The 26,485-nt window shown below is 39.4% G+C and overlaps 2 protein-coding genes across 2 annotated transcripts in view; both read left to right on the plus strand.

The window, feature by feature from the left end:
- The window catches only part of LOC306862698 (uncharacterized protein), a gene marked incomplete at its 3' end in the record, with an annotated part of 42,774 nt that extends 36,341 nt beyond the window's left edge, over positions 1-6,433 (plus strand). Inside the window, exons 7-11 of the mRNA XM_079405617.1 lie at positions 2,711-2,865; positions 3,341-4,437; positions 4,835-4,987; positions 5,163-5,301; positions 5,478-6,433. Coding sequence (XP_079261743.1) covers positions 2,711-2,865; positions 3,341-4,437; positions 4,835-4,987; positions 5,163-5,301; positions 5,478-6,433 — 2,500 coding nt within the window. The remainder of the gene's footprint in view (positions 1-2,710; positions 2,866-3,340; positions 4,438-4,834; positions 4,988-5,162; positions 5,302-5,477) is intronic.
- Positions 5,800-26,485, plus strand: part of LOC306861931 (uncharacterized protein) — a 1,169,885-nt gene continuing 1,149,199 nt past the window's right edge. The window contains exon 1 of the mRNA XM_079404431.1: positions 5,800-7,782. Coding sequence (XP_079260557.1) covers positions 6,474-7,463 — 990 coding nt within the window. The 5' untranslated portion in view covers positions 5,800-6,473 and the 3' untranslated portion in view covers positions 7,464-7,782. The remainder of the gene's footprint in view (positions 7,783-26,485) is intronic.

Here is a 26,485-nt window from a genome sequence, read left to right on the forward strand (position 1 = left end):
TCATGTTGCATGTTTAATTATGTGTTTACATATATGCAAAATTATATTCATGTCTCATGATATTATGATATTATATTGTATATTATAGAATAGTATATCCTGCTGTGTTTATATATATATATATATATCTCTGCCATTTATCCAGCACTGGCATACAGTATGTGGGCCGAACATGGCCCGGGTTTGGCAGAGGTGGTACCGGGTTTAAGACGGCACACAAGACATGGGCCAGATGTCAAATGTAGTATTTGGCCCAGATGTCAAATATAGATATGTGGGCCACATAAGTATGGCCGATCTTGACCCACATATAAAATCCATTTCAAATATTTTTGACTAAAATCCCAATGTTTTCCCATACAAAAAGGTAATATATTCACATGTGAAACACTGTTAAATATATTGAACTACATATTGAAAATATATTTTTAAAATGCATAACATGAAGCTCATATTGTGAGATTAATTATGTGTTTACATGTGAAATTATATTCATGCCTCATTATATCTTATATTATGGAATAGTATCCTGTTGTTTTATACAACTGACTTCAAACAATGTTTTGCATTCACTGCTTTCAAATTCTCATTCAATTTACAGTTAGATGTAGGCCTATTATATCCACTTAAACAATACATTTTTTACACTGTGAAAGCCACTAATCAGTGGAATGCTCTACCAGAGGACATAAAAGGGTGTAGAGCTTATGGTCCTTTTAAATTGAAGTTAAAATCATTTTTAAAATTGAACCAATCATGTAACCATTGAGATTTTTGTAGTTAAATTAATTGACTGATTCATTACTGTATGTTTTTTTTTATGGCCCTGACAGTACGTGTGTATGTATGTATGTATGTATTTATTTATTTATTGTATGTGAACATAGGTATTGTTTGTGTAATGTTGTTTTAGTGTTGACCTGCCTGGGGGACTATGGATGAAAAATAGCCTTTGGCTAAATCCGGTACAATGCATGAAATGGAAATTTTATGTTAAAAATTGTGCATGGTCCCTTTATAAAAAAAAAAAAAAAAAAAAACATGATGAAGTTTCAGGACATTTTATTTGACTTTTATGTACTATTTACGTAAATACGTAACTTTGTGTTTTAGGCCATGTTGGCCAATCAGAAGCATGAAAACGTTTCCAGTAGGCGGAGATAACAGCACAGGCTCCGACATCACAAGCCAAAAAAAAATCTTCACCCTGGCAGGAGCTTTCAAAATGTAGGGTTTCAGTGACCTGGTGCAGGGTTTGCGTGAGGACGAACGGCCAAACCGCGAGTAAAAACCTGCAGTTTTGAAAATAACCGCGTTCGTGTGGACAGGGCCAATGGGCGCGCGTGTTGAACATTAAAATTTATTTAAACTGGAGTGGAGGAGGTTACCCCGGTAACGGCGTCAACTCACTACCTGACAAGTAGCAAGAGACTGTCTCTCTGCTTTTTTCCACTGCTTTCAGGTAAGTTTAGTCCCTAAAGTTACACAAATAATACATACAACCGTTCCTGACACTTTCTTACATGTGTAATGATTATGATTCGATGGACGGTGCGTGACATCATTGCTATGGACAAACACGGAAGGAATGACGTTTTCGAGGACACCTGTGGACAATGAGTAATAATTGGATATCTTTAAAATGGGGGTTGGTTGTTTGACCAGGGGACTGTGAAAGAGAATGATAAACTGTGTTTTCGAAGCCTGCTAGGTTCACAAAAGGGATCCGTGGCGTTCGTGGTTGGCTAGCACCACCGGCGTGAAAAAAACCGGGGTCCCACTTATTGGCCTGGAGGTAGATAGTGGGGAGGAACTTTAGATAGATAGGGACGAGAGTGTAGGTGGACCTGGCGGCTGGTTAAATGAGACCTTATCATTGGCGCGGTGGGGAAGGCTGAGTCTTCACAGTGACGGCAGGGTGTCGTTGGACGTGGACAGGGAAGTCCGAAATCACTTTAATCCATCTATATGATTTATGTGTGTTGTTCTTGTTGTGTTCAGCCATTAGTGATTACTGTCCTCTTGAATTGAATGTCGATTGCCTGTGCTGGTTACACTTAAGGCATGTGATTGATGTTTGGAGTTTCTAATTAAGTGTGCTTTGCATGAGATGTCACCATATTTATAGTGTGCTGTGAATCTGGAATGAGTATTTGATTCCCTTTTAAATGCGTGTTCACGGTTTAATGAACTAATATGACCAGTATATGTAATCAGGATATTTAAGTGAGACAATGCTATATGGCTGCTATTGTTGTTAATAAAGTGTAATTCTTTATAAATCTTGTTTTGGAGTGTGTTTCGTGTGCTCCTCCCGGACCAGACCGGGTCAGAATTAAAGGTGGTGGCAGCATAGGTCATAATCCGCAATAAAGCTCACCAGCGGCCCTTAGTGGTGGCTGAATTAATTACACTGGTGGCAGCGGTGGGATTGAACTGTAATATACCCATTCTTTGGAGGGTGGTAAATTATTAAAATGGAGCACACTGAAAATGCACATTCTAGTCAGGAGTTTTCTGCTGAGACTGCTATGAGTATGACCGCTTCTGCTAATAGTTTAGTGAATCGTCCTGTGTTCATGCCAGAGACATTTACAGGGAGTGGCCGTGATTGGTCTGATTGGTCACAGCAATTTGAAATGGCTGCAGAAGTGAATAATTGGAATGGGGATTTAAAATTGAAGTTTATGTCACTTTTGTTGTCTGGCAGAGCGAGAGATGTGTTCTGTGGTTTGACCATAGAAGATCGTAGTAGTTATGCCAAACTTAAAGAAGCGTTAAGCAAGTGTTTTGATCCTTGCGAAAGTGAGGATTGGAATCGTGCAAGTTTGTCAGTTAGGCGACGATTACCAGGTGAAAGCGCACGTGAGTTTGGTAATGCTTTAAGGCGATTAGTAGCCAGATCTTATCCAGTGGCTAACTGTGATACTCAAGATTTACTCGCACGTGAGCATTTTATTGCACATGTTGGGACCGTAGTGCTAGACCAGCTACATTAGAGGCAGCCATAAATTTGGCTTCTGAATTAGAGCTCATTCGAGAGTTAGAGCGTAGTCAGACTACACCTGAATTGAAGGTGCGCGGAGTGTCTAATAACAATCCTAATGATATCCAAATGGCTATATTGCTTGAAACGGTAGAAAGCTTGCGCCAGGAAGTTAGAACTTTACAGGTGTCTGTTCAAAATCTTACTAAGACTCAAGTTAATAATGCCTCTTCTTTTAGGGCTCCTTCCCATTCGGAATTACATGGTTTTAGTCGGGGCCAGAAGGGCCGGGGAGATGTATGTTGGGAGTGTGGTTGTGATCGCCATTTGAGAAAAGAGTGTCCTTATGTACAGGGAAAATAGAGGGGGCGGGTAAAGAAGGCCAAATGCTCGCCCCCCTCCCCGCTTATACGACTGGCCTGCAAATTAGTGTGTCTTGTAGTGAACAGGGGGTCGGGGTGTTTTTATCGGCTAAAGAGGGAGGTGTAGTCTGTGAGTTGTTATTAGATACCGGGGCTCAGGTGTCGGTAGTGTCTAAAGAATTCTGGCAAAAAGCAACAAATGGTGGCTCTGAATTAGTGCCCTATTTAGGGAAGGTGTCTGTAGCTGATGGGGGACAAATGAATATTGTGGGAAAATGGCCAACTGTGTGCCAGATAGAGGCGTTGGCCACAGACTTCTTAGTGGCTGACATACCTTTGCAGGAGATCATTTTGGGCACCGACTTCTTGAGGAAGTTTGGTGCAGTAATTGACCTAAATGCACAGTGTTGTACCTTAATGGGGAAGAGCTTACCCCTACAATTGGGTAATGTTAACAACAAGACCAGGACTGTATCAGTGAGGCAGGATGTGATTGTGCCCCCAAGAACGGAGGTTATAATCCCTGGTAGTGTGGAAGGAGTGGGGCTAGAGTGTATGGAAGGAATGCTGGAACCTTCGGATAGATTGGTTACTGAAGTTCTGGTGGCCCGTGTGTTATGTAGGGTGGAAAAGGGAGTGCTGCCACTAAGGGTTATCAATGTGACCAGTGAGGAACTGATTTTGAGGAAAGGGATGACTATTGGGACTTTGTGTACCGATGTTCAGACAGGGGATAGTGCAGTCAATTCTTTAGGTTCACTTAAAGATTCAGTAGAGCAGCCATGGACAGCCGAAGTGCTGTTGCAAAATCTGGGGTTGAATAATAGAGGCCTGGAACCCATACAGTTACAAGCTGCTCAAGAATTATTGAGTGACTATCTTTCTGTTTTTAGTAAAGGTCACACGGATTTGGGGCGGACCCATAGGACCCTCCATCAAATTGACACAGGGGATGCAAAGCCCATTAAATTGGCCCCTCGTCGCGTACCACTCCATTTGCAGCAGGAGGTGGCAGATCATGTGAAGCAGATGCTGGAAAGTGGTATCATACGACCGTCTTGTAGTCCTTGGGCTGCTCCTGTCGTTCCAGTGAGAAAGAAAGATGGTGCATTGAGGTTTTGTGTCGATTATCGCAAGTTAAATGATGTCACTAGAAAGGATGCATATCCCCTTCCACGTATTGACGATGCATTAGATAGCTTAACCCATGCACAGTGATTTTCTACTTTAGACTTAGCTAGCGGCTACTGGCAGGTCGAAGTAGACCCTATTGACAGCCTTTATAACAAGACAGGGGCTCTTTGAATTTAATGTTCTTCCTTTTGGGCTGTCCAATAGTCCAAGTACATTCCAAAGGCTTATGGACTTGATTTTGGCAGATTTGCAGTGGTCGGTGTGTTTAGTTTACTTGGACGACATTATAGTTTTCGGGAAGAATTTTGGGGAACATCTTCAGCGGTTGGGTCAAGTGTTGTCCCAATTGCAGGCTGCCAATCTCAAAGTAAAACCATCTAAGTGTAATCTGTTTGCCACCAAAGTGCAATACCTTGGTCATGTTATTTCGGCTGAGGGGGTTATGGCCGATCCCAGTAAAGTGGAAGCTGTACAATCATGGCCAATCCCTAAAAATCAGACGGAGGTACGAAGCTTTGTGGGCTTAGCCTCGTATTATAGACGATTCGTAAGGGGTTTTGCTGAGTTGGCTAGACCATTGCATCGGTTGACAGAAAAGGGGAGGCGATTTCAGTGGGATGATTCTTGTCAGGTGGCTTTTGAGAAGTTGAAATTGTGCCTTATTACTGCTCCTGTTTTAGCCTATCCAGGCCCACCAGCGCTCGTTCATCCTGGATACAGATGCCAGTGACGTGGGGATTGGGGCTGTTTTGTCACAGGACGTCGATGGTGTGGAGCGAGTGGTGGCGTACGCTAGTAGAACTTTGAGTAAACAAGAACGTAAATACGCCACCACAAAGAAAGAACTTCTTAGTGTGGTTACTTTTACGAAGTATTTCAAACATTTCCTTTTAGGCAAGGGGTTTTTGCTGCGAACAGACCATAACTCTCTTCGTTGGTTGCCCGCTGGTTGGAACAGTTGGCTGTTTTCCAATATAAAATTGTTCACCGACCAGGTAAAGACCACATTAATGCTGATGCACTATCAAGATTACCGGCTTATTCTGGGGAGGTTGTGGCTAGCTCTGTTAGCTATGTAGAGGTAAAATTTTCACCTCAGGGTGGTGCTTTGGAACAGGGAGAGTTCTTGAATCAAGAAACCACGGGGGTGGAAGGAGGAAAGAATGATTTGACAAGAGCTCAGCATAGTGACCCAGAGTTGAGTCTGATGTTAAAATTGAGGACTCAGAAAGGTAACCGACAGGAAGTTATGAATGCCTACCCATCCCTTAAAAAGTATGCCTTGGTTTTGGAGCAGATAGAGGTTCAGGGGCAGAGGTTGGTAAGGGTGTTGCCTTCAAAAATTGGTCTGAGTGCAAAAACCCAAGTTATTATTCCACAGTCTATGGTGCCAGACATTCTGAGGTTGCTGCATAATATAACTACGGGAGGCCATTTGGGAGTGCAAAAGCTACAAGAAGAGGTGAGGGGTCGTTTTTATTGGCCAGGATGGTATAAGGATGTGAAACGATGGTGTCAGGAATGTCCTGAATGTGCGGTTCATAAGGAAAACGGTCCGGTTCCCCGGGCCCCTCTTATTCCTTCTGTAACATCTCGTCCTTATGAACGAGTTGCACTTGACATATTAGGGCCCCTCCCTGAGACCCTCCTTAAAAACAGATATGTGTTGGTTGTGGGGGATTATTTTTCAAAGTGGACAGAAGCTTACCCCCTCCCAAACCAGGAGGCAAAGACCATAGCTAGAGTACTTGTAGAAGAGTGGGTGTGTCGGCATGGAACCCCTAGAAGCCTGCATTCCGACCAAGGTCGAAACTTCGAATCAAATTTGTTTGGGGAATTGTGTCGGTTGCTGGGCATTAATAAGACAAGGACATCTCCATATCAACCTCAGTCAGATGGAATGATTGAGAGGTTCAATCGTACATTGCTGTCTGTTGTCTTTTTATGTTGATGACAATCAGCAGAATTGGGATGTCCTTTTGCCTTATGTGATGATGGCTTATAGAAGTAGCATTCATTCCAGTACTGGCTTTACCCCATATAAAGTTTTATTTGGTCAAGAGATGGTTTTGCCTATTGATATCATGATGAACGTAGATGGACAAGAGCGATTTGCAACTGTGAATGAGTATGTGAAGGGGGTCGCTGAAAGTCTTGCAACAGTAGTTGGAGCAGTGAAAAATCATCAGACGAGAGCCTCGGAACATCAAAAGTTGCATTTTGACTTTAAAGCTAAGTTTCAGTATTATTCAGAGGGTGAGTTGGTGTGGCTAAAGAATAAGTCTAGGAAGAAGGGGGTGAGCCCAAAATTGCAGAAACGGTTTAAGGGCCCATATAGGGTTGTGGAAAGGGTATCTGAAGTGTTGTATAGGATACAACCAGAGGCAGGAGGTATAGATCATGTGGTGCATTTTAATCAACTGAAACCTTATGTCCCTTCAATGGTTGCAGAGTCTGGGGGTGGCCATACAAGAGCCAAAGCTGACCAGGAGATTACATCTGCCCAGACTACGGGGAAGAAAGAAAGGGGTCCAGGCTTTGGGTCTAGTTGGGTGTTTCGACGATCGCGGCCACCTGATGTTCCTGTTGCTGTTGGGGACGTCCATTCATCTGCTTCTTCTAGTGCCATTGAGGGGTTGCAGTTGGTTGTTTCACCTGCTGCTGCTGGAGTACCTGCTTCACCTGGGCTGTCGGCTGCTATCAGGGGCTCTCAAACATCGCAGCTTTTTGAGGCTGAGCTGTCTTCTGCTTCGACAGAAGCTCCAGTTGTGGACAGCTGTTGCCCCCCTGTGTCTCCGGTTATAGTGAGAGAGCCTCCCTTACCTGCTGGATCTACTGTTGCTGAGGGGGCTAGCAGGAGCGATTTGTCTGTGGCTGGGGAGAAGTTGCCCACACCAGCTACACTTATTACAGTGCGGGGCCGTCCCCTACGAATACGAAAACCTCCTGTGTGGTTCAAGGATTACGATGGACCTGTTTAGGGACTAGGGGACGAGTCCCATTTTCTTTCAAGAGGGGAAGTAGTGTAATGATTATGATTCGATGGACAGTGCGTGACATCATTGCTATGGACAAACACGGAAGGAATGACGTTTTCGAGGACACCTGTGGACAATGAGTGATAATTGGATATATTTAAAATGGGGGTTGGTTGTTTGACCAGGTGACTGTGAAAGAGACTGATAAACTATGTTTTCGAAGCCTGCTAGGTTCACAAAAGGGATCCGTAGCGTTCGTGGTTGGCTAGCACCACCGGCATGAAGAAAACCGGGGTCCCACTTATTGGCCTGGAGGTAGATAGTGGGGAGGAACTTTAGATAGATAGGGACGAGAGTGTAGGTGGACCTGGCGGCTGGTTAAATGAGACCTTATCATTGGCGCGGTGGGGAAAGCTGAGTCTTCACAGTGACGGCAGGGTGTCGTTGGACGTGGACAGGGAAGTCCGAAATCATTTTAATCCATCTATATGATTTATGTGTGTTGTTCTTGTTGTGTTCAGCCATTAGTGATTACTGTCCTCTTGAATTGAATGTCGATTGCCTGTGCTGGTTACACTTAAGGCATGTGATTGATGTTTGGAGTTTCTAATTAAGTGTGCTTTGCATGAGATGTCACCATATTTATAGTGTGCTGTGAATCTGGAATGAGTATTTGATTCCCTTTTAAATGCGTGTTCACGGTTTAATGAACTAATATGACCAGTATATGTAATCAGGATATTTAAGTGAGACAATGCCATATGGCTGCTATTGTTGTTAATAAAGTGTAATTCTTTATAAATCTTGTTTTGGAGTGTGTTTCGTGTGCTCCTCCCGGACCAGACCGGGTCAGAATTAAAGGTGGTGGCAGCATAGGTCATAATCCGCAATAAAGCTCGCCAGCGGCCCCTAGTGGTGGCTGAATTCATTACACATGTAACTGACACGTTTTTGTCGAATCTTTATTTACAGGAGTGGTTTAGTGTCTTCAAAAAGACCGTTAGCATCACAATTGTTAACTAGCTAGAGGCTAACTATTAGAGGTAAGCTAACTATAGATTTGAGCTCTTATTAACGAACGTTTGAGATTTTAAGCACATTTTATGTGTAGATGAGCGGCTTTGATAGTTTTGTAAATGTTTTGCTGGTACTTTGTCTAGATAAAAAGAAGTCACTAAGCTAATTAATTTCAACTAAAAGTCTGCACTGTGGGCTCAATCGATGACGTCATTTACATGGGCTGAAACTATTTCAAACACGTTTTTAACTTTAATTGCAAACAAATATTGATAAATTGTACTGTGATTTCAGGAGCATCAGAAAAGAAACCCCTAAAACAGGGGAAGTTACAAGAAGATTTGTAATGGGATCTGCTGGCATGAGATACAGGAAACACAGGTGATCTGAGAAATCTTATTAAATAACATATTTCACAATATAGTAACTATATCATCATGCATCTGTAAAACCTAAAAATATGAATAATGGTATCTTAAGATTTGTTGTATATTTTGTATATTATTATTATTATTATTATTTCTCTTTTCTGCATTTCAGTTTTGCTGTAGTTTGTTTATGTCTAATAAACCTGACATTGTATACTACATTTTGTTGGCTATGTGACACATTGTTCCTATATTCTTCCATGCTAATGACCGTGCTGCAGAGCTGGGACGGGTCTCTTGTCGAAGAACATCTCCAAAGCGCCATGAACCATCTGACTAGTAAGTAAAACCTCAAACAGTCAAAAGTTTATCAAACATTTAAAAAAATATATCAAATAAATATCAGATATTTCCTGTATGTCCTACAAGGCCATCTCGTTTAACTCTGCACTGAGGACACTACATACACCACAACCTACAGAGGGGTTCATCATAATTTCGAAAAAAGACAGATGATAATAAAAAAAGTTATTTGAAATTAAAATTAATAACGGTAAGACAAATCCCAAATCCGGCCCGCACACTATGTTGCTGTCTGGTTTGTGAATGTACCTCACTTTAAACTGTAACGGTCTGCATGTATATTATTTTCCAAACTTTAAATGTTGTGAAGTTTTTGTTCAAGCAAACTTTGTTGCTTGTGGAAACCTTACATGAGCCTTAAAAGTACTTAAAACTGAAAATCTTATTTGCACTCTTGAAGACTATTCACCAAAGACTAAATTTCAGTCCGGCAGAATTTTCTGTACTCTTCCCCACCGATGCCAAAATGAGCATTCACAAGAGCCTCACACTACATTGTTTGTTTGAATTGTATTTCAGGACAGTTCGTGAAGACAGATAACCTGGACAGATATCAGTTCCAGATCCAGCCTCCACACCAGACTTCTCACTCACAAGGATTGCTGTCTACTAGATATTATGTGTACTCTTCAGAGTTCGGTGCATGCAGATATTATTCAGGGACATGAACACTTGAATATTGCAAAAATAGAGAAAGTACCTTATTTAAGAATTTTGTTAACTGAGTAAACATTTTATATATATATATATATATATATATATATTAGTGCTGTCAAACGATTAATCGCGATTAATCACATTCAAAATAAAAGTTTTTGTTTAATATGTGTGTGTACTGTGTATATTAATTTTGTATATATAAATATAAACACATTTATGTATATATTTCAGAAAAATGTGTTGTTTATATATTAAATATACTTATGTATAATATAAACGTATATACATGTAAATATTTTCAAAATACATATATGCATGTGTTTGTATCTATATATTTGTATTTACAAAATTAATATACACAGTACACACAGATATATTGTGTAAACAAAAACTTTTATTTTGAATGTGATTAATCGTTTGACAGCACTAGCACTAATATATATATATATATATATATATATATATATATATATATATATATATATATATTTTTTTTTTTTTGTTGTTGTTTTTTTTTTTTTTTTTTTTTTTTTTTCCCCAAAGCACCTAAAAGCCAATTCACACTGCCATACCCCAACAGGGTGAACACACTGACCAAGCAAAACAAAGTTTTTTTTTTTTATATATAGTTTTTGTGGAAGTGTGAACTGACCATAATGCTGTATGTTAGGTGTGAGATTCATTCAACTTTGTTTGCTGATTAAACATGATTAAATATTTGTTCAGAATATTGTCGTTGTTGTGACTGTTCATCTGGGAGGGGTGTGTATCAAGTGGCTTGGTTATGGTTTTGTTGAGGATGACATATGGAACCCATCTGGTCCAGCATATAGGACCAGAATAGGCCCACATAGCGATTTTTCTATGGCCCAGCTCCGGCCCACAAAATCAGCTTTCACTTGGCCCACATACCGCAATGACTTACGGTCCTAGAGTAGACCAGGTCTGGTTTGCAGACAAGGGCCACACATGGGCCATAACTGGCCCAAGTCTCAGCCAAGCTAATTACCCATAACTGGCCCTGACTACGTGGGTTATGTGTGTTAATACAGGTGCATCTCAGAAAATTAGAATATGTTGAAAAAGTTCATTTTTTCTTGTAACATTTCAAAAAGTGAAACTTTCATATATTTTAGATTCATTACATGTAAAGTAAAACATGTAAAGGTTTTTGTTTTAATTTTGATGATTAGAATTTACAGCTAATGAAAGTCAAAAATCAGTATCTCAAAATATTAGAATATTTACATTTGAGTTTCAATAAATTACCATCCACACAGTATAAATTCTTGGTATCTCTTGTTCTTTGAAACCACAATAATTTCCTATATATATATACAGTATCTCACAGAAGTGAGTACACCCCTCACAAGACGACCACTGCCTTGCTAAAGAAGCTGAGGGTAAAGGTAATCTGTGGGGCATCCTCAAACGGAAGGTGGAGGAGTGCAAGGTCTCTAACATCCACCAGCTCTGTGAAGTCCTCATGGAGGAGTGGAAGAGTACTCCAGTGGCAAACTGTGAAGCTCTGGTGAACTCCATGCCCAAGAGGGTTAAGGCAGTGCTGGAAAATAATGGTGGCCACACAAAATATTGACACTCTGTGCCCAATTTGGACATTTTCACTTAGGGGTGTACTCACTTTTGTGGCCAGTGGTTTAGACATTAATGGCTGTGTGTTGAGTTATTTTGAGGGGACAGCAAATTTACACTGTTATACAAGCTGTACACTCACTACTTTACATTGTAGCAAAGTGTAATTTCTTCAGTGTTGTCACATGAAAAGATATAATAAAATATTTACAAAAATGAGAGGGGTGTACTCACTTCTGTGAGATACTGTATATATGTGTGTGTAAAAATGTTCTCTTGGTCAGTATTTTATGGATTTGTTCTCTGACTGTTTTCTAACAGATGAAACATTGACAGGTGAAGCGTGGGACTCCGTTCTTGGTGGTGATTATGCTCTTATTGATATAGCATGTGGCACAATCCTTAGAGAAAGAGAGAGAAGAGATGCTAAATCTTAGGATGACTTAAGTTTGTTGACAACAGGTTTCTGTATTAAAAACTCCATTCACCTGGTTGAATTTCTTTACCTTGTCGTGCCTTGCAAGCTTCTCTCGCACATCTTCATGAAGAATGTTCCTGTATTTACCACGACTGACACAGCAAAGCTGCTGTCCTCTTCCTTTGGTTAGTTGCCTCTAAAATATATGATGATTAGAGGGGGATCTGTAAATGCACAGGTGGGAATATATTACTTGCAAATGGCAAAGATTCAAAGCATGTAAAATCCATAGGGATAGTGACTTAATATAGCACTTTTAGCTTGTCATGTGTGATCAGGGTGAGCTGACTGGGCAACAATTCATTAAAAACTTATAACATCACCTCTTCAGTACTGGTCTGGGTTTGCAAACTGTATCTCCAGTAACAAATCTGTACTGATCCTGCAAAATGAATAACTCCAGGTAAGTACAAAAATATTACATAATACAAACATAACCAGCAATGGAACATCTCGCTCTTCTAATGCAAAAAAGAAAATAAAACAACAATATTGTACTTTCAGCAGCCAAATTTCTTGGTCCACGCATGCGATAACATTCCAATATTAGAATGCATTCATAGATAAATTGTAACACGATTAATTCACCCCCCGGGTCCATTACAGCAAGAACTACCAGCTGTGAAAGCTGCAAGAATGGCAAGACTAAATTAAGAATAAAGAAAGCTTATGTAAGGGATAATCAAGAATTTTAATGCATGACGTGGAGGCAAAGAACCGGCCGACACGAAGCGGGAAGAGTGACCACTGGGTGAACGTGTAGGACAGAAACCTGTAAGACGAAACAGCATCCAATTAGAGTGTCCTGATAGTAAGAATTATTGAAAATATATTGTTAGAAACTGCGGTTATTATTTTTCTAAATGTTAAAATTGGCCCTAAAAATGTTATTTCCTTAGTGTCTGAACATGAGCAAAGAGACAAGGAATTGGAATCCCACAGAGAGAGAGAAGTGACAGAGAGATCTCCGATCTGGTGAACATCAGACCACAGCAGGTGAGTACTTTCACTATCCTTTCTCTGTACTTTTACTGGACAGTCATTATTATTATAAACTATTTAAGTGCATGATGTATTACCATTCAAACAACCTTTTTTTAACAGAGAGTGATAGTTCATGGGAACCACATCTTTCAAGCTCTATGAAGGACTAAACACCATAAAGGATTATAAAACCAGCCCATACAATATATCAGGTTTTCTGAAGATAACTTTGTATGAAGAACAGAATGAAATATACAACATTTCAGTTTATATAGAGAGACTTTGTAGAGAACTGATGACCCTCATTTTGTTCACATTTGAACACAGGTGTTACAATTCATCTCCTCCCAAAATAACCCAAAGATATTTGTACACTTTAAGCAACATTTAAAGGGCTCCTATGACGTTGCTGAAAAGAACATTATTTGGTGTATTTGGTGTAATGCAATGTGTTTATGTGGGTTAAGGTTCAAAAAACACATTATTTTCCACATACTGTACATTATTGTTGCTCCTCTATGCTCTGCCTTTCTGAAACGCGTTGATTTTTACAAAGCTCATCGTTCTGAGAAGCGAGGCGTGCTCTGATTGGCCAGCTATCCAGTGCGTTGTGATTGGCCAAATACCTCAAGCATGTGACGGAAATGTTATGCCCCTTACCATATTGTGATGTGTGTCCTGGCGCGACGACACAAAAACTATAAAACCCATTATAAACGAGGCATTTGTTACATCCAGTGGGGACATAATTACTGATTATAATGACTTATACTGTCTTTTTACACATCGTCTGCATTTGTGATCGGAGAAACAACAAGCACTACTCTACACTGCTCAAAACTTCTTTAAATAAGAACGTACTTACAGGCTGTGAGTCAGAAGCGCTAGACTGTCCTTGCAAAGTTGGAATTGCCTCACTTTATAGAAACAGCCTTTGTACACAACTAGCAGGCTACTCCCAGCTTCAGGAAATAGTCCTCCGTAAAATGCGCTGCACACACTCTAATATTTGGGTTGAACTGTTCTGGAACAGTGTTGTAAATACAACTAGTTGTGTCTCTTTTGGGAGCCCAAACAAAGTACTTCACTTTCACAACGAAACACAGCGTCTCCAGGATATGGGGCCGGTGGTGTTATGCATTTGGGTGGTGTTATGCAAATCTTCCTGCACCGTGACGTAGACATGTGGTGCGTGTTTAAATTAGCCGTTTTAGGGGGGCGTGGTCAAGTTACCTTTAATATTTAAGAACATTAAATATGTAGTACATTCTTGTACTCAAGTAAATCTTTGAATTACGTTTACTTGAGTAAAATTAAGAAAGTAATAGATTTCTAATGTAATTAAGTATTAAATTATATTTAATATGAAACGTAGTGCAGTAAAAAGTACAATATTATGCTTTTGGAATGTTGTGAAGTAATGTTTTCTAAAGAAAAACACTGATAAAGTACAGACACTTGAAAAGTACTTTTACAGAAGAGTAAAAATACTACTGTCCACCTCTGGGTATGAGATATATTATGTGAATGCTTGGCTAAAGACATGTGTTTTTAATCTAGATTTAAACAAAGAGAGTGTGAGCAAATGCAAAAAAGCTCTACCTCCTTTAGCAGACTTTGCTATCCTGGGTACCACCAAAAGTCCAGAGTTTTGCGACCTTAGGGAGCGTGATGGATTGTAGTGTGATAGAAGACTAGGTAAGGAGCTAAACCATTAAGGGCCTTCTAAGTAAATAGTAATATTTGTAACTGATCCGGAACTTAATAGGTTGCCAGTGCAGAGAATGTAAAATTGGGGTAATATGATCATATTTTCTTGACCTGGGAAGGTGTCACATGTATGTTCCCGTTTAGTTCCTGTTTTTCCTTATTTGGTTTAGTTCCTGTTCTCATTAGTTAATCATCGTTCATTCTGTCCACCTGTTATGTTTCACTATCTCATTTATCGCCCTCCATTTAAGCGACCGCGTGACATAAGGACTCTAGCAGTTGCATTTTGGACTACCTGTACCTGTCTATCTGCAATGCGGGCTGCCAGTTGCCCATCATCCCTGCTTTAAAGATAGCCTAATATATTCATTTACATGAATGCTGTATGTTTAAAAAAATGTAAGACATCGCTGACAAATTACTTAAAAAAACGGATGCAGTGACACTGCATAAAGGCACAAAGTATTTCAGAAAAGCTATCTCAAGAATATGATGCCAAGTGTGAGTAACACTAAATTTTAATTTGAAGCAAGTGAAGATAAGGCCAACAACAACAACAACAAAATGCTATGAGGTGGGGTAAAAAACACTGTGATGAAGGCTTGTTTGCTGTTGCAGCATGTATGTGGTCATAGATTTTAACATTATAGCCAGGAGAAAATAACGTCTTTTTTATATTTTACTTATCCTCGAGTGCAAATGAAAATGTATGTTTCAAAAGCAAGAGCGATGACAGGATGACAATAATTAGTGTCACTATAAGTGACATACAGTGGATAAAACATGATTTTCTAAATGTATGAATGAATGTAAATGTAAAATAGTCCATGAGAAACAAAGTTTAATGTAATCTCTCATCACACAGTCAAGTCAGAGAGCGATGGAACTGGACAGAAGAGCGACAGAACTGGATCGAAGGCAGATGATACAGGAGACAAGAGCTCCTAAGCGTAAGAATTATATTATTGATTCACATTTTGATTGATCAATATTATGACAAAGGGTCATAAAATGATTATACATTCATAAGATACACTAGCAAGTTCAACAAAATAATAGACATGTATTTCCATAAAACACTTTATTATCAGTTCTTTCTCTTACAAATGAAGAAAAGTAAAAGACAAAACAAATTTTAATATATAGCATCTACAGCACACAATTAACTCTTGGTACAACAATAGTGCAACACTTAATATTTGGGGGAAAAAACAAACCTCTGCCTCATTCTCTGAGTAAAAATCAATAAATCTATCAGAAATCCTTTTGCCTAAAAAAATTAGGCAATTGTAAAATTAGGCAGTTTCTAAAATTAGGCACTATAATTGGTAAAAGGTGAAAACATACTTAAACCCAAACTGAAAATAAGACAAGAACACATGTGCTGAACACAAATATTGAAAAAAAAATAGTTTTGTAACTGTAAAATAACTTTTCAACACACAAAGTCTCTTTTAGAAGAAATGCATAATAACTATCTCTCTGCTTAAAATAAATAAATGTCCATGAACACACCAAAGGAGTGCGTGAGGTGATCATGCAGTTCAAACTGTGTTGTTTTGATGCTCTTTAATGTTGTGTGTGACAGGCTGCAGTTGCTGCTTCATTCAGTTGGCATCACAGAAGAGAGATGAATCAACTACCATGATCAATTCACAAGTTTATAGGCAACCAAAATAATAAATTAAAGGTAGGGTAGGTGTGATGATCATGCCAGGCTCTCCTTCACTCATCAGACCGTCAAACTCACCAGATCACTGATCACAGACTACATTTCCCATCATCCTCCCTGGCACTTAACAACGCACACCTGAAGCTGATCAACCTTCATCAGCAGCACTATAAGTAAAGCACCCCAGCCATTGTATGGGCTTGTCTGATGCGACAGACCTCTTACATCCAGCTTGATGTTCCTGTTTAAAACTATTTCTAATCCAGTTACCTCATTCAAGTTTATCTCAAGCCTGCAAGTACTCCAAGCTATCTTCCAAGTGTCCCCTGTCTCAACTTGTTTCCCTTGTTTGTGTACTCAACCAGATCTATAAGACAAAGACTCATAAGTGTTTTTTAAATTTACCCATAAATGTTTATTCTCAACATCTCAGCATTTGTTGTTTACCTGTTTATCAATTGTGTTCCTGCCAAAACATCTAATAAACCAACCTGTTTAAGTTTGCCTAGTTTCTGGTCATTTTGGTCAGTGTCTGGTTTAAACTCTCATCTCATTAGATAAACTAAGAGTGAAAAAGGGGGGGGGGGGGGGGGGAGTATTTAGTTCAGCATCGAAATTTTGGAAATAAAATATTTTGTAGGCCAACTTATCAAGGTTCAGAGTTTGATTGTTTGATTAGATAATTTATGTATTAATATAGCTTTAAAAAGTTTCTGTTTGTAGCTTCCATGCAATGACTGGGCTGAACATTTTGTGACATCTTAATTAAACTTGTGAACTGATTACATGAACTGATGTAGTGATTTATTTCCAATTCAGGCTGCATCTGCAAAACAGAATTCTGTTACTAATAAACACATGAAACCACAAACTGCTGCTGAACACGTGAATTCTGTTGATCTGTCAAACTTACGATGATATTTATTTTTATGCATAACATTGTTCTTTAGGTTAAAGCATGTTAGATGTTCAGCAGCGTTAATGAATAGCAATACTGTGTTGAGATGACAAGGAATGAGCAATTATAAATATTTGCATATATTTTCTAATTTCTTAATTTTTGTTAGCTTGTTTAGATAAATGTCTTGCTTTTTAAAGTTTAAAACTCAGTATTCATATTTAAAAAATATTTGTCTAATTGCAAAACACAACTGCCTTTTGAGCAACGGTAGTTCAGTACATGTAGTGTTTCTTAAAATTACAATATCAATATTAAATAGGGGTGCAAGTATAGTGTGTTAGTTTATGAGTAGCCCTTTCTTTCCTATCAAATGACTTCTCTTCATTGGATCAGCACACCTTTAGGCTGCTAATCTATAGCGTGACAATAATGTCATAATATAGTCAAATAATAGTGTTAATGGAAATAATCCAGTAATGTAATTGTAGGTTGATTATAGAGTAGAGAGTGAAATATCTATGATAAAAGCATCAACACATTCTTAGAGCCTGGGAGGGTAAAGATCAAGTAATGTTATATGGTCTAACAGCATCATCTAGTGAAAGTGATATTCTGTCGTAATTTACTCACCCTAAAGCCGTGTGACTTCTGTTGAACATAAAAGGGAAAATTTTGTGCTGACTGTGCTGTGTCACCTCGCGATGCACTGAGACCGATGTTCAGCCAGATTTCTACTGACCAGCGCGTGCGCGCGCATGACGACCTGCGCTTATATTAAATATATATTTTTGATGCCCTTCAATTTTCATTTAATTTTATTCATTTGTATGTTGTTGCATCCTTGTGTAGGATGCATGTAGGTATATATCTACACAAGGATGCAACTACATAAAAATTATAAAATTAAATGAAAATTGAAGGGCATCAAAAATATATATTTAATTAAACCGCAGGTTGTCATGCGCGCGCACGCGCTGGGCAGTAGAAATCTGGCTGAACATCGCGAGGTGAACGTGGGTCACACCGAGGGGGATTGATGGGCATTGAATTAACAAGAACGCTCACACTGTGTAGCCTATAGTTAACATAGGATTATAATTCCATTACACCTATAGCCTGCTGCTCAGGATCCTGCGTCAAAACAGGCAAGAACAGCTTTTCCTTTCACTTTCGATTTAGAAAGGATGCTGATGTGTTTGTTATGTGCTAGTTTATTGATTCTTGTGGGTTTATTCATAGTACGAGACAGTGCAGCAGGTATTTGTGAAGGTGGATGTATTGTGCTTATTATTATTATTATTATTATTTTCTGCAAGTAATTGTAATTTCGCCCTGTTTGGCGCCATCTTGAGTATGCTATAGATTACACCAGGGGCTCTTGAGAAGAGAGAAAGAATAATTGCTTAGTCATATGAGCATAGGAAACATATAAATACTCTACAGCAATGCCAAATAACCAATTTTAATAATTATTATTAAGGCAAGACAATACAGGCAAAAACAATGTTTATTCACACACTTGTCAGTTTTGAGATTTGGGTTATTTGGCTTTTCATAAAATGTTGTTTCAGAAAACGTGTTTATTTTATGCACTTATTTTTTTTACAGTATATTTCAGTTTCAATGCATATCTTTTAAAGGCATGATTTCTTTTTCTCCACTATAACATTTCAGAAAACTTGTTTGCAATTCTTAATGTACATTTAATGAGACTGGGGGAAGCATGATAAATACTAGTTTTACCCTATTCATCTGGGGTGTCTCACTTTAATTATCCTGTAATTATTTATATCCTTCTGCAAAAAATTTTTTAATATTTCACAAGCACAAGTTGTCATATAATTGTTAAATCATGCCTCCATGCCAGAAATATCAGATCCAGCCCCGGACACCAGATCCTGTCAGAAAATAACTGTTTTGTCTAACAGGACAGCTAGTTAGCAGAGTCGTCTAATATCCAGCAAGTCTTTTCTGCTTCCCAAAACTGTATTAACAGTCTTCTAAACACCTTGAAAAGCAGATATTTTCTGATCTCTTACTCAGGAAGACAAATATCCCTTGAACACACACAATCATAAGACTAAACAGCAATGGAAAAATAATATAAACTAAATAATATGAACGATTAATCAATGAATTAATAAATGTAACAAGCATATAAATGGTTTAAAAAATAGTATGATTAAATTATAAATTACTCTAAATTAATAAATGAAGAATAAAAGAAAGAAGTAAAACACAACAGAGATTGTACCCAAAACTGGATAAGATCTTATTTGAGTGATCGACATCAGTGTGTACAAGTGAATAACATCCAATCTGCGTTTAGAGCCACCTCGATGGGAGTACCGCAACTTGGGAGTACTTTTTAGCATCTATATAAATGACCTCCCTAGAGTGTGTTCGGACGTTGACGTAATCATGTACGCTGATGACACGGTGATCTTCACTTCTGGGGAAAACGAGCTGGAGGTTGCTGACAAATTATCAAAAGAGATGCAAAAAGTTGCAGAATGGTTGCAGACGTCCTGTCTAACTTTAAACGTAGATAAAACGGTTTCAATGTTTTTTTCAAATAAACGTAAATAACAACTAACTCAAGAAATTCAAGTTAATGGACAAAATTTTTTAAATGTAAATGAAACAAAATATTTAGGTCTGATACTTGATTCGAACCTTGGTTTTAAAAGTCACATAAAAAAACTTGGTATTAAATTGAAATTTAATTTGATGAACTATAAACATATCAGAAATTCATTAACTATGGAAGCCTCAAATATATATCTTAATACTATGATTGTCCCACATCTTCTGTATTGCATGTCTAGTTGGTCTCAGGCGTGTAAAACATCGTTAAAATTACTTGAATCATTATATAAAAGGGCCATAAAAATTCATGATAAAAAGCCTCGCCAGTGCCATCATTGTAAAATACAAAGTAAATACAACATATTGAGTTTTGAAAACCTCATTAAATATAATCAAATTTCTGCTCTATTTAAAATTATCCATAACATCGCTGCTCCCCCTTTGAGAAAATTTGTCACACTAAATTCGGAGAACATTTCTAGAGCCACACGGTCGACAGTCAGAGGAGAGTGCAGCGTTCCCAGACGTAGAACCACATATGGCCAACAAGCGTTCTCTTATAAAGCAGTGAGCCTTTGGAATACTCTTCCAAACGAAATTATTTCATGTACAAACTATAGTACTTTTACACGCCTGACCAAACAGTGGTTATTATTAAAGCAAACCTGTACACACTGAATGACTGTGATATGAATGGTGTAAATTGTGAGTGAGTCAGTGAGTGATAGATTCCTGAAGTGGAGAGTACTTTTATGATGTGAGTGAAGTAATGCTTCAATGTATTATTCTGTATATATTTTATGAATTTGTGTAAGTATAATATCAACCTGTCCAGGGAATGCGGGTGGAAATTAGCATTTTTTGCTATAACCTGGCACATGACATCTCTTCTTTTTTAGACTAACGTTTTTTGTGCATTGTCCCTGATCAAATAAAATAAATTCAATTCAAATTCAATTCAATTGCTCTTTTTTAGCTACACACACAAGTTGCTATAAAGAATAATTCAGGTTCCTAACTCCCCCAGCAGTACACATCTGGATGTCTCTTCTGTCTGACAAACCCAGTGAAACAGCAAGACAGCTTTCAGATGCAGTCAGTGAGATTTGACACCACAGATCTAACTTAAAACAACGCAGACATCGATATAATAGTTTCCATTTTTAACCTTTGATATTTGCATTCATTTGTGATGTTTATATTATTTGGGTGTAATCTTCAAAACAAATTAAATGTAAATATATTGAAATGCTAAAATAGTAAAGGTTTTATTCAGAAAATTATTTATTGCTATGCTTATACTGTTCAGCTGAATGGACCTGAAATGTCAGGCAAAAAAATCAACTGTATTTTTACTTACAGGTGAAAATGGGGGCATCAGAGGTGAGTCATGTTATTTATATATATATTTAAACATTTGATACAGTTTACCATATTCAGCTTTATATTCTTCATAAGCAATTCACATTCTATGATGATAATTTATAGTTTATAGCAACAAAACGTTGTGATAGTAATTCTGCGTATGCCATTTGTTCATTATAGCAGATGCTTTGATCCAGTGTGACTTACAAATGAGGAATATGTGTAAATATTATTAAATTTTACAGTTAGTTATGTAGGTTAAATTCAGGTCATTTGTGACATTTTGACATACTTTTCATGCTCAATTAAGCTGAATTCATCCTTCCTTGCTGCTGACATAATGGTTTACTTAATGAAGAATGCAATACTCATACATCAGAGATTGTATCAGAGATCTCTGACAGCACAGTTAACTAATCAGCAAAACAAATGATGCAAAGACACTACAAGACTATTTTACAAAACATTTGCAGTGTTTTAGAAAATGTAAAATGTATTTTAAGAATCTGATGCTGATCTCACAGGAAAACTTTATTTCACGAGGTGGCAATTTTGTATGAATTTGATGTGAATTGTGTACATTTTTAGAAAAGAATATGAGCAAGACGGCCTGCCCCTAACCACACTGCTAAACATAACCATCACTGCAGCGTGAGAAGTGAGCTTACACTTTAGCTTAAAACGTATTGAATTCACTATAAGCCACTTTGGTGAAAAGAAAGATTTTCCCAATGAATGAATGAATGTGAATGTAAAATGATCTGTGAGAAGCAATTAAAAAAGCACATAAAAATAAAATTGTCATGTCGCATCATACAGTCATATCCATCACCTGAAAGATCTCCATCTGAGGAGAAGAAGAGAGAACTGGAAAGAAGAGAGAAAGAAATGGATAGAAGAGTGAGAGAACTGGAAATAAGAGAGAAAGAAATGGATAGAAGAGGGAGAGAACTGGAAATAAGAGAGAAAGAAATGGATAGAAGAGGGAGAGAACTGGAAATAAGAGAGAAAGAAATGGATAGAAGAGGGAGAGAACTGGAAAGAAGAGAGAAAGAAATGGATAGAAGAGGGAGAGAACTGGAAAGAAGAGAGAAAGAAATGGATAGAAGAGGGAGAGAACTGGAAATAAGAGAGAAAGAAATGGCTAGAAGAGGGAGAGAACTGGAAAGAAGAGAGAAAGAAATGGATAGAAGAGGGAGAGAACTGGAAAGAAGAGAGAAAGAAATGGATAGAAGAGGGAGAGAACTGGAAAGAAGAGAGAAAGAAATGGATAGAAGAGGGAGAGAACTGGAAATAAGAGAGAAAGAAATGGATAGAAGAGGGAGAGAACTGGAAAGAAGAGAGAAAGAAATGGCTAGAAGAGAGAGAGAACTGGAAAGAAGAGCGATGGAACTTGATAAAAGAGAGGAAGAACTGGGTGCTCTTCAAGTACGTTATGAATTGCCAGCGGCAGCAGGAGCATCAGGAGCGGTAGACCGACCGGACACAAGCACAGGTGTGATGGCACAGTACACTAAATAAAAGTGTGTTGGATTTATATGTTTACATCAAGTACATTGGTCCCACATGAATCACTTAGGTTAAACAAACACAGTTTGTTCACGTAGTTTCAACATGTTGGAATTAAGTCATTTTTAAGTGACCTAATTAAGTATTCTCAAATTGATTTTACTCTATATGGTTCCCTAACAGAATGAATTGATTCAGTTTCATATATTTTCACATAACTGAATTGCAAGATTGTACAAAGTAGCTAACTGTCACGCGGGAGTGAGAGAGGACTCAGATGCAGAGTTGGGTGAAAAGAGAAACCTTTATTCTCGCCACAAAACACAAAATAACATAACCAATATTTAACGGCTGCTTAGGGATGCAGAGAAACCAGAGCTGGCCGGCAGCGTCTGCGGACCACACAAGCTATTGGTTCCCCATACAACGAGTCCTGGGACACAAGGGAACAGAGGGTAAGAATAAAGCAGCATGATGAACTACACAGGACACGAGCAAGGACAAAACAATCTACTCACAATGAGCAACGGTAAAACAGAGACATATATGGGAGTGGGGGAATGAGCGACAGGTGGGGGAGAGTGAGCTCGTGATCCGTGCCCTTCTGCTGCACGATCAGCACTGATTGGCCAGACCACAAGTTACCCAACATGACAGGACAACACAGACAGCACGAGGAGCCAAGAAGGCATCCTGAACCGTGACACTAACAAGCTATTTGTTAACAATAGCACATTTAAGCATGTTAAATGCTAAGTGTAATATTCTCTGAAGCAGAATACGGAGGCAGAGGGATGCAATATATGCTTCTTTATTTCAGATGCAGAACACTCTAACCACAAGCTGGCTTCAGCTAGGACAACGACAACACTCCTAACTCTGTTTCTTTTTAAGTTAACCGTTATCTGAGGACCCCCTCTAGTGGTCGCACTCCCAATTTACATAATGCTTAATACTTCACTACATTCTCTTCCCCCTGATAACACTAGTCATTCAACAACTTGTTCATAAATATACCAATAGCATTATAAGAAATTGCAACCCCTTTTTTTTTTTTTTACAATATAACATATAACCTGAGCTAGGGACTTCGGGTAGACTGCCTCCATCCCAGCGAGTTCCAGGACGTATTCTTGCCCTGTGGCTGGAGAACTCACCCCTACTCTAAGCAAAATCTTTCAAGTAACTGGGCAACTTCCTTGTTCTTGTAGACCTTCTGAGCTCAGGCTGCTCCTCTGCCTTTACAGCCTCTGATACGGTGGCCTCTGGTGTCATTCCAGTTGTCTGCTGTACAACACTGTCCTCTGATTGTGCAGGACTAACTGGCTCAGCCAAGGGCAACTCCTCCACGTCTTGCAAGGAAGTCTCCAACTCCACAGCTGTTCCAGCAGACACTACCACATTTTGGGTCCTCACCTGATCAATGTGTCGGCGCACTACCTGGCCATTACCCAGTGCGATGGTATATGACAGAGGCCCTGTCCTCTTCTGCACTTTTCCTGGAATCCAGGTAGGTCCTGAGCTGAAGTTCTTGGTATACACACCATCACCTACACTCAATTGTCGCTCTTTGGCATGCTGGTCATGGTAGCTTCATTTGCTTGTCATGTACTTGACTTCTGAAATCAGGGTGAACGAGATCTAGGGTAGACCTCAGCTTACGTCCGCACAACAGCTCTGCTGGTGATTTTCCGGTAGTCGACTGAGGTGTAATTCGATAACTGAACAATGCTCTTGCCATCCGGGCTTCAACTGACTCTCCTGTGCTCTTTTTCATAAGACTTTTAAATGTTTGCACCGCTCTTTCAGCCAGTCCATTAGAAGCCGCATGGTAAGGTGCAGTGGTTATGTGCTTGATGCCGTTACGTCCCATGAATTCTTGAAACTCCTTACTGGTAAAGCAAGTGCCATTATCTGACACAACTATCTCTGGCAACCCATGCTGGCTGAAACTTTGTCGTAGGCACTGGATGGTAACAGCAGATGTAGCGTTATTCAAGGAATACGCCTCTATCCATTTAGAGTACGCATCCACCAAGATCAGGAAAAAAAATTCTTGCCACGGACCTGCATAATCAATATGGATCCTTCTCCATGGTAGCTTTGGAATCTCCCAAGGGTGTAAGGGTGCACAAGGAGGGGTATTCCTGTTCTCTTGACATCTTGAACACGCTTTTACCATCCCTTCTACAGCAGCATCCATCTGGGGCCACCACACTTAATTCCGTGCCAAACCCTTCATTCTGGTTATGCCTGGGTGACCACTGTGTAACTGACTGAGTATGGCTGCACGGCCTTGCGGGGGAATCACCACTCGTGCACCCCACAATACACAGCCTCCCTGGACACCGAGTTCATCCTGCTTTTTAAGGTATGCTCCAAAAACTGGATCCTCCAAATTCTTGGGCCATCCTCTCAGCACGTACTCTCTTACCCAAGCCAAAATAGGATCTGTATCAGTCCATTTCTTCACCTGCTCTGCTTTTTTCAGGGACACATCATTTTCATCCAGCAGCAGCACTCTCTCTTCTTCCGCTGGGGTCTCCATTCCTTTTTCACACAGCGGCAGCCGGCTCAACCCATCAGCATTCTGATGCTCACGGCCCGCACGATACACAATAGTGTACTCTATTGTGTACCCCCCCCAAAGTCACTGCCCATCTTTGAATACGTGGAGAAGGCATCTGAGGCACTTCTCTGAGATCATTAAACAGTGCAATCAGGGGCTTGTGATCGGTTACAATGGTAAATGGTCTGCCATACACATATGAGTGGAATTTCTTAACCCCGAAAATGACAGCCAGGCCCTCCTTGTCCAACTGAGAGTAATTCTTCTCTGCTGAATTTAATGTCCGTGATACAAATCCTATCGGTTTGTCTGTACCATCTTCCATCCTGTGGGACAGCATGGCCCCCACCCCATATGGGGAAGCATCACAAGCCAAGATAAGAGGTTTGGTAGGATCGTAGTGCACTAATAAAGCAGACGACTGGAGCAGGTCTTTTAACTTTACAAAGGCTTCTTCTTGCTCACACCCCCATGTCTACTTTGTTTCTTTCTTTAACATTCTGTGCAAGGGCACCAGCACAGTGGACAGACTAGGCAGAAACTTATGATAGTAGTTCAGCAAGCCTAGATAAGCCTTCAGTTCACTCACCGTCTGCGGAGTGGGGGCTTCTTGAATCGCTTGCACCTTTTCTGTGATCGGCTGTATTCCTGCAGCACTGATTCGGTGGCCCAGGAATATCACTTCCTCTCCCAGAAACTCACATTTGCTCCTTTTCAGTCTTAATCCACTGGTTTCTAGTCTCCTCAAAACCTCCTCCAGATTTCTCAGATGCTCCTCCTCATTTGTGCGGGTGACTAATATGTCATCCAGGTACACTACGACGTGCTTCATATTTTGGAGAATTCCCTCCATGGTATGTTGGAAAATGGCTGGACTTGATGCCACTCCAAACGGGAGTCGGCAGTACCTGTACAGCCCCTTGTGTGTGTTAACTGTGACATATTTCTTGGCACTTTCATCCAGCATAATTTGCTGATATGCATGGCTCATGTCCAGTTTGGAAAACTTCTGGCCTCCAGCTAACTGAGCAAACAAATCTTCCACTTTTGGAATAGGATATTGTTCCACACTGGATGCCCTGTTCACTGTGAGTTTGTAATCTCCACAAATCCGAATAGAGCCATCTGTTTTTTTAACAGGCACTATAGGGGCTGCCCACTCTGCAAACTGCACTGGCTCAATGATTTTCTCCTCCACCAGTCTCTGGAGCTCCACCTCCAACAAGGGATTGACGGCAAAAGGAATT

Source organism: Barbus barbus (genome assembly GCF_936440315.1).
Source record: "Barbus barbus genome assembly, chromosome: 43".
In the NCBI taxonomy this organism is placed as follows: Eukaryota; Metazoa; Chordata; class Actinopteri; order Cypriniformes; family Cyprinidae; genus Barbus; species Barbus barbus.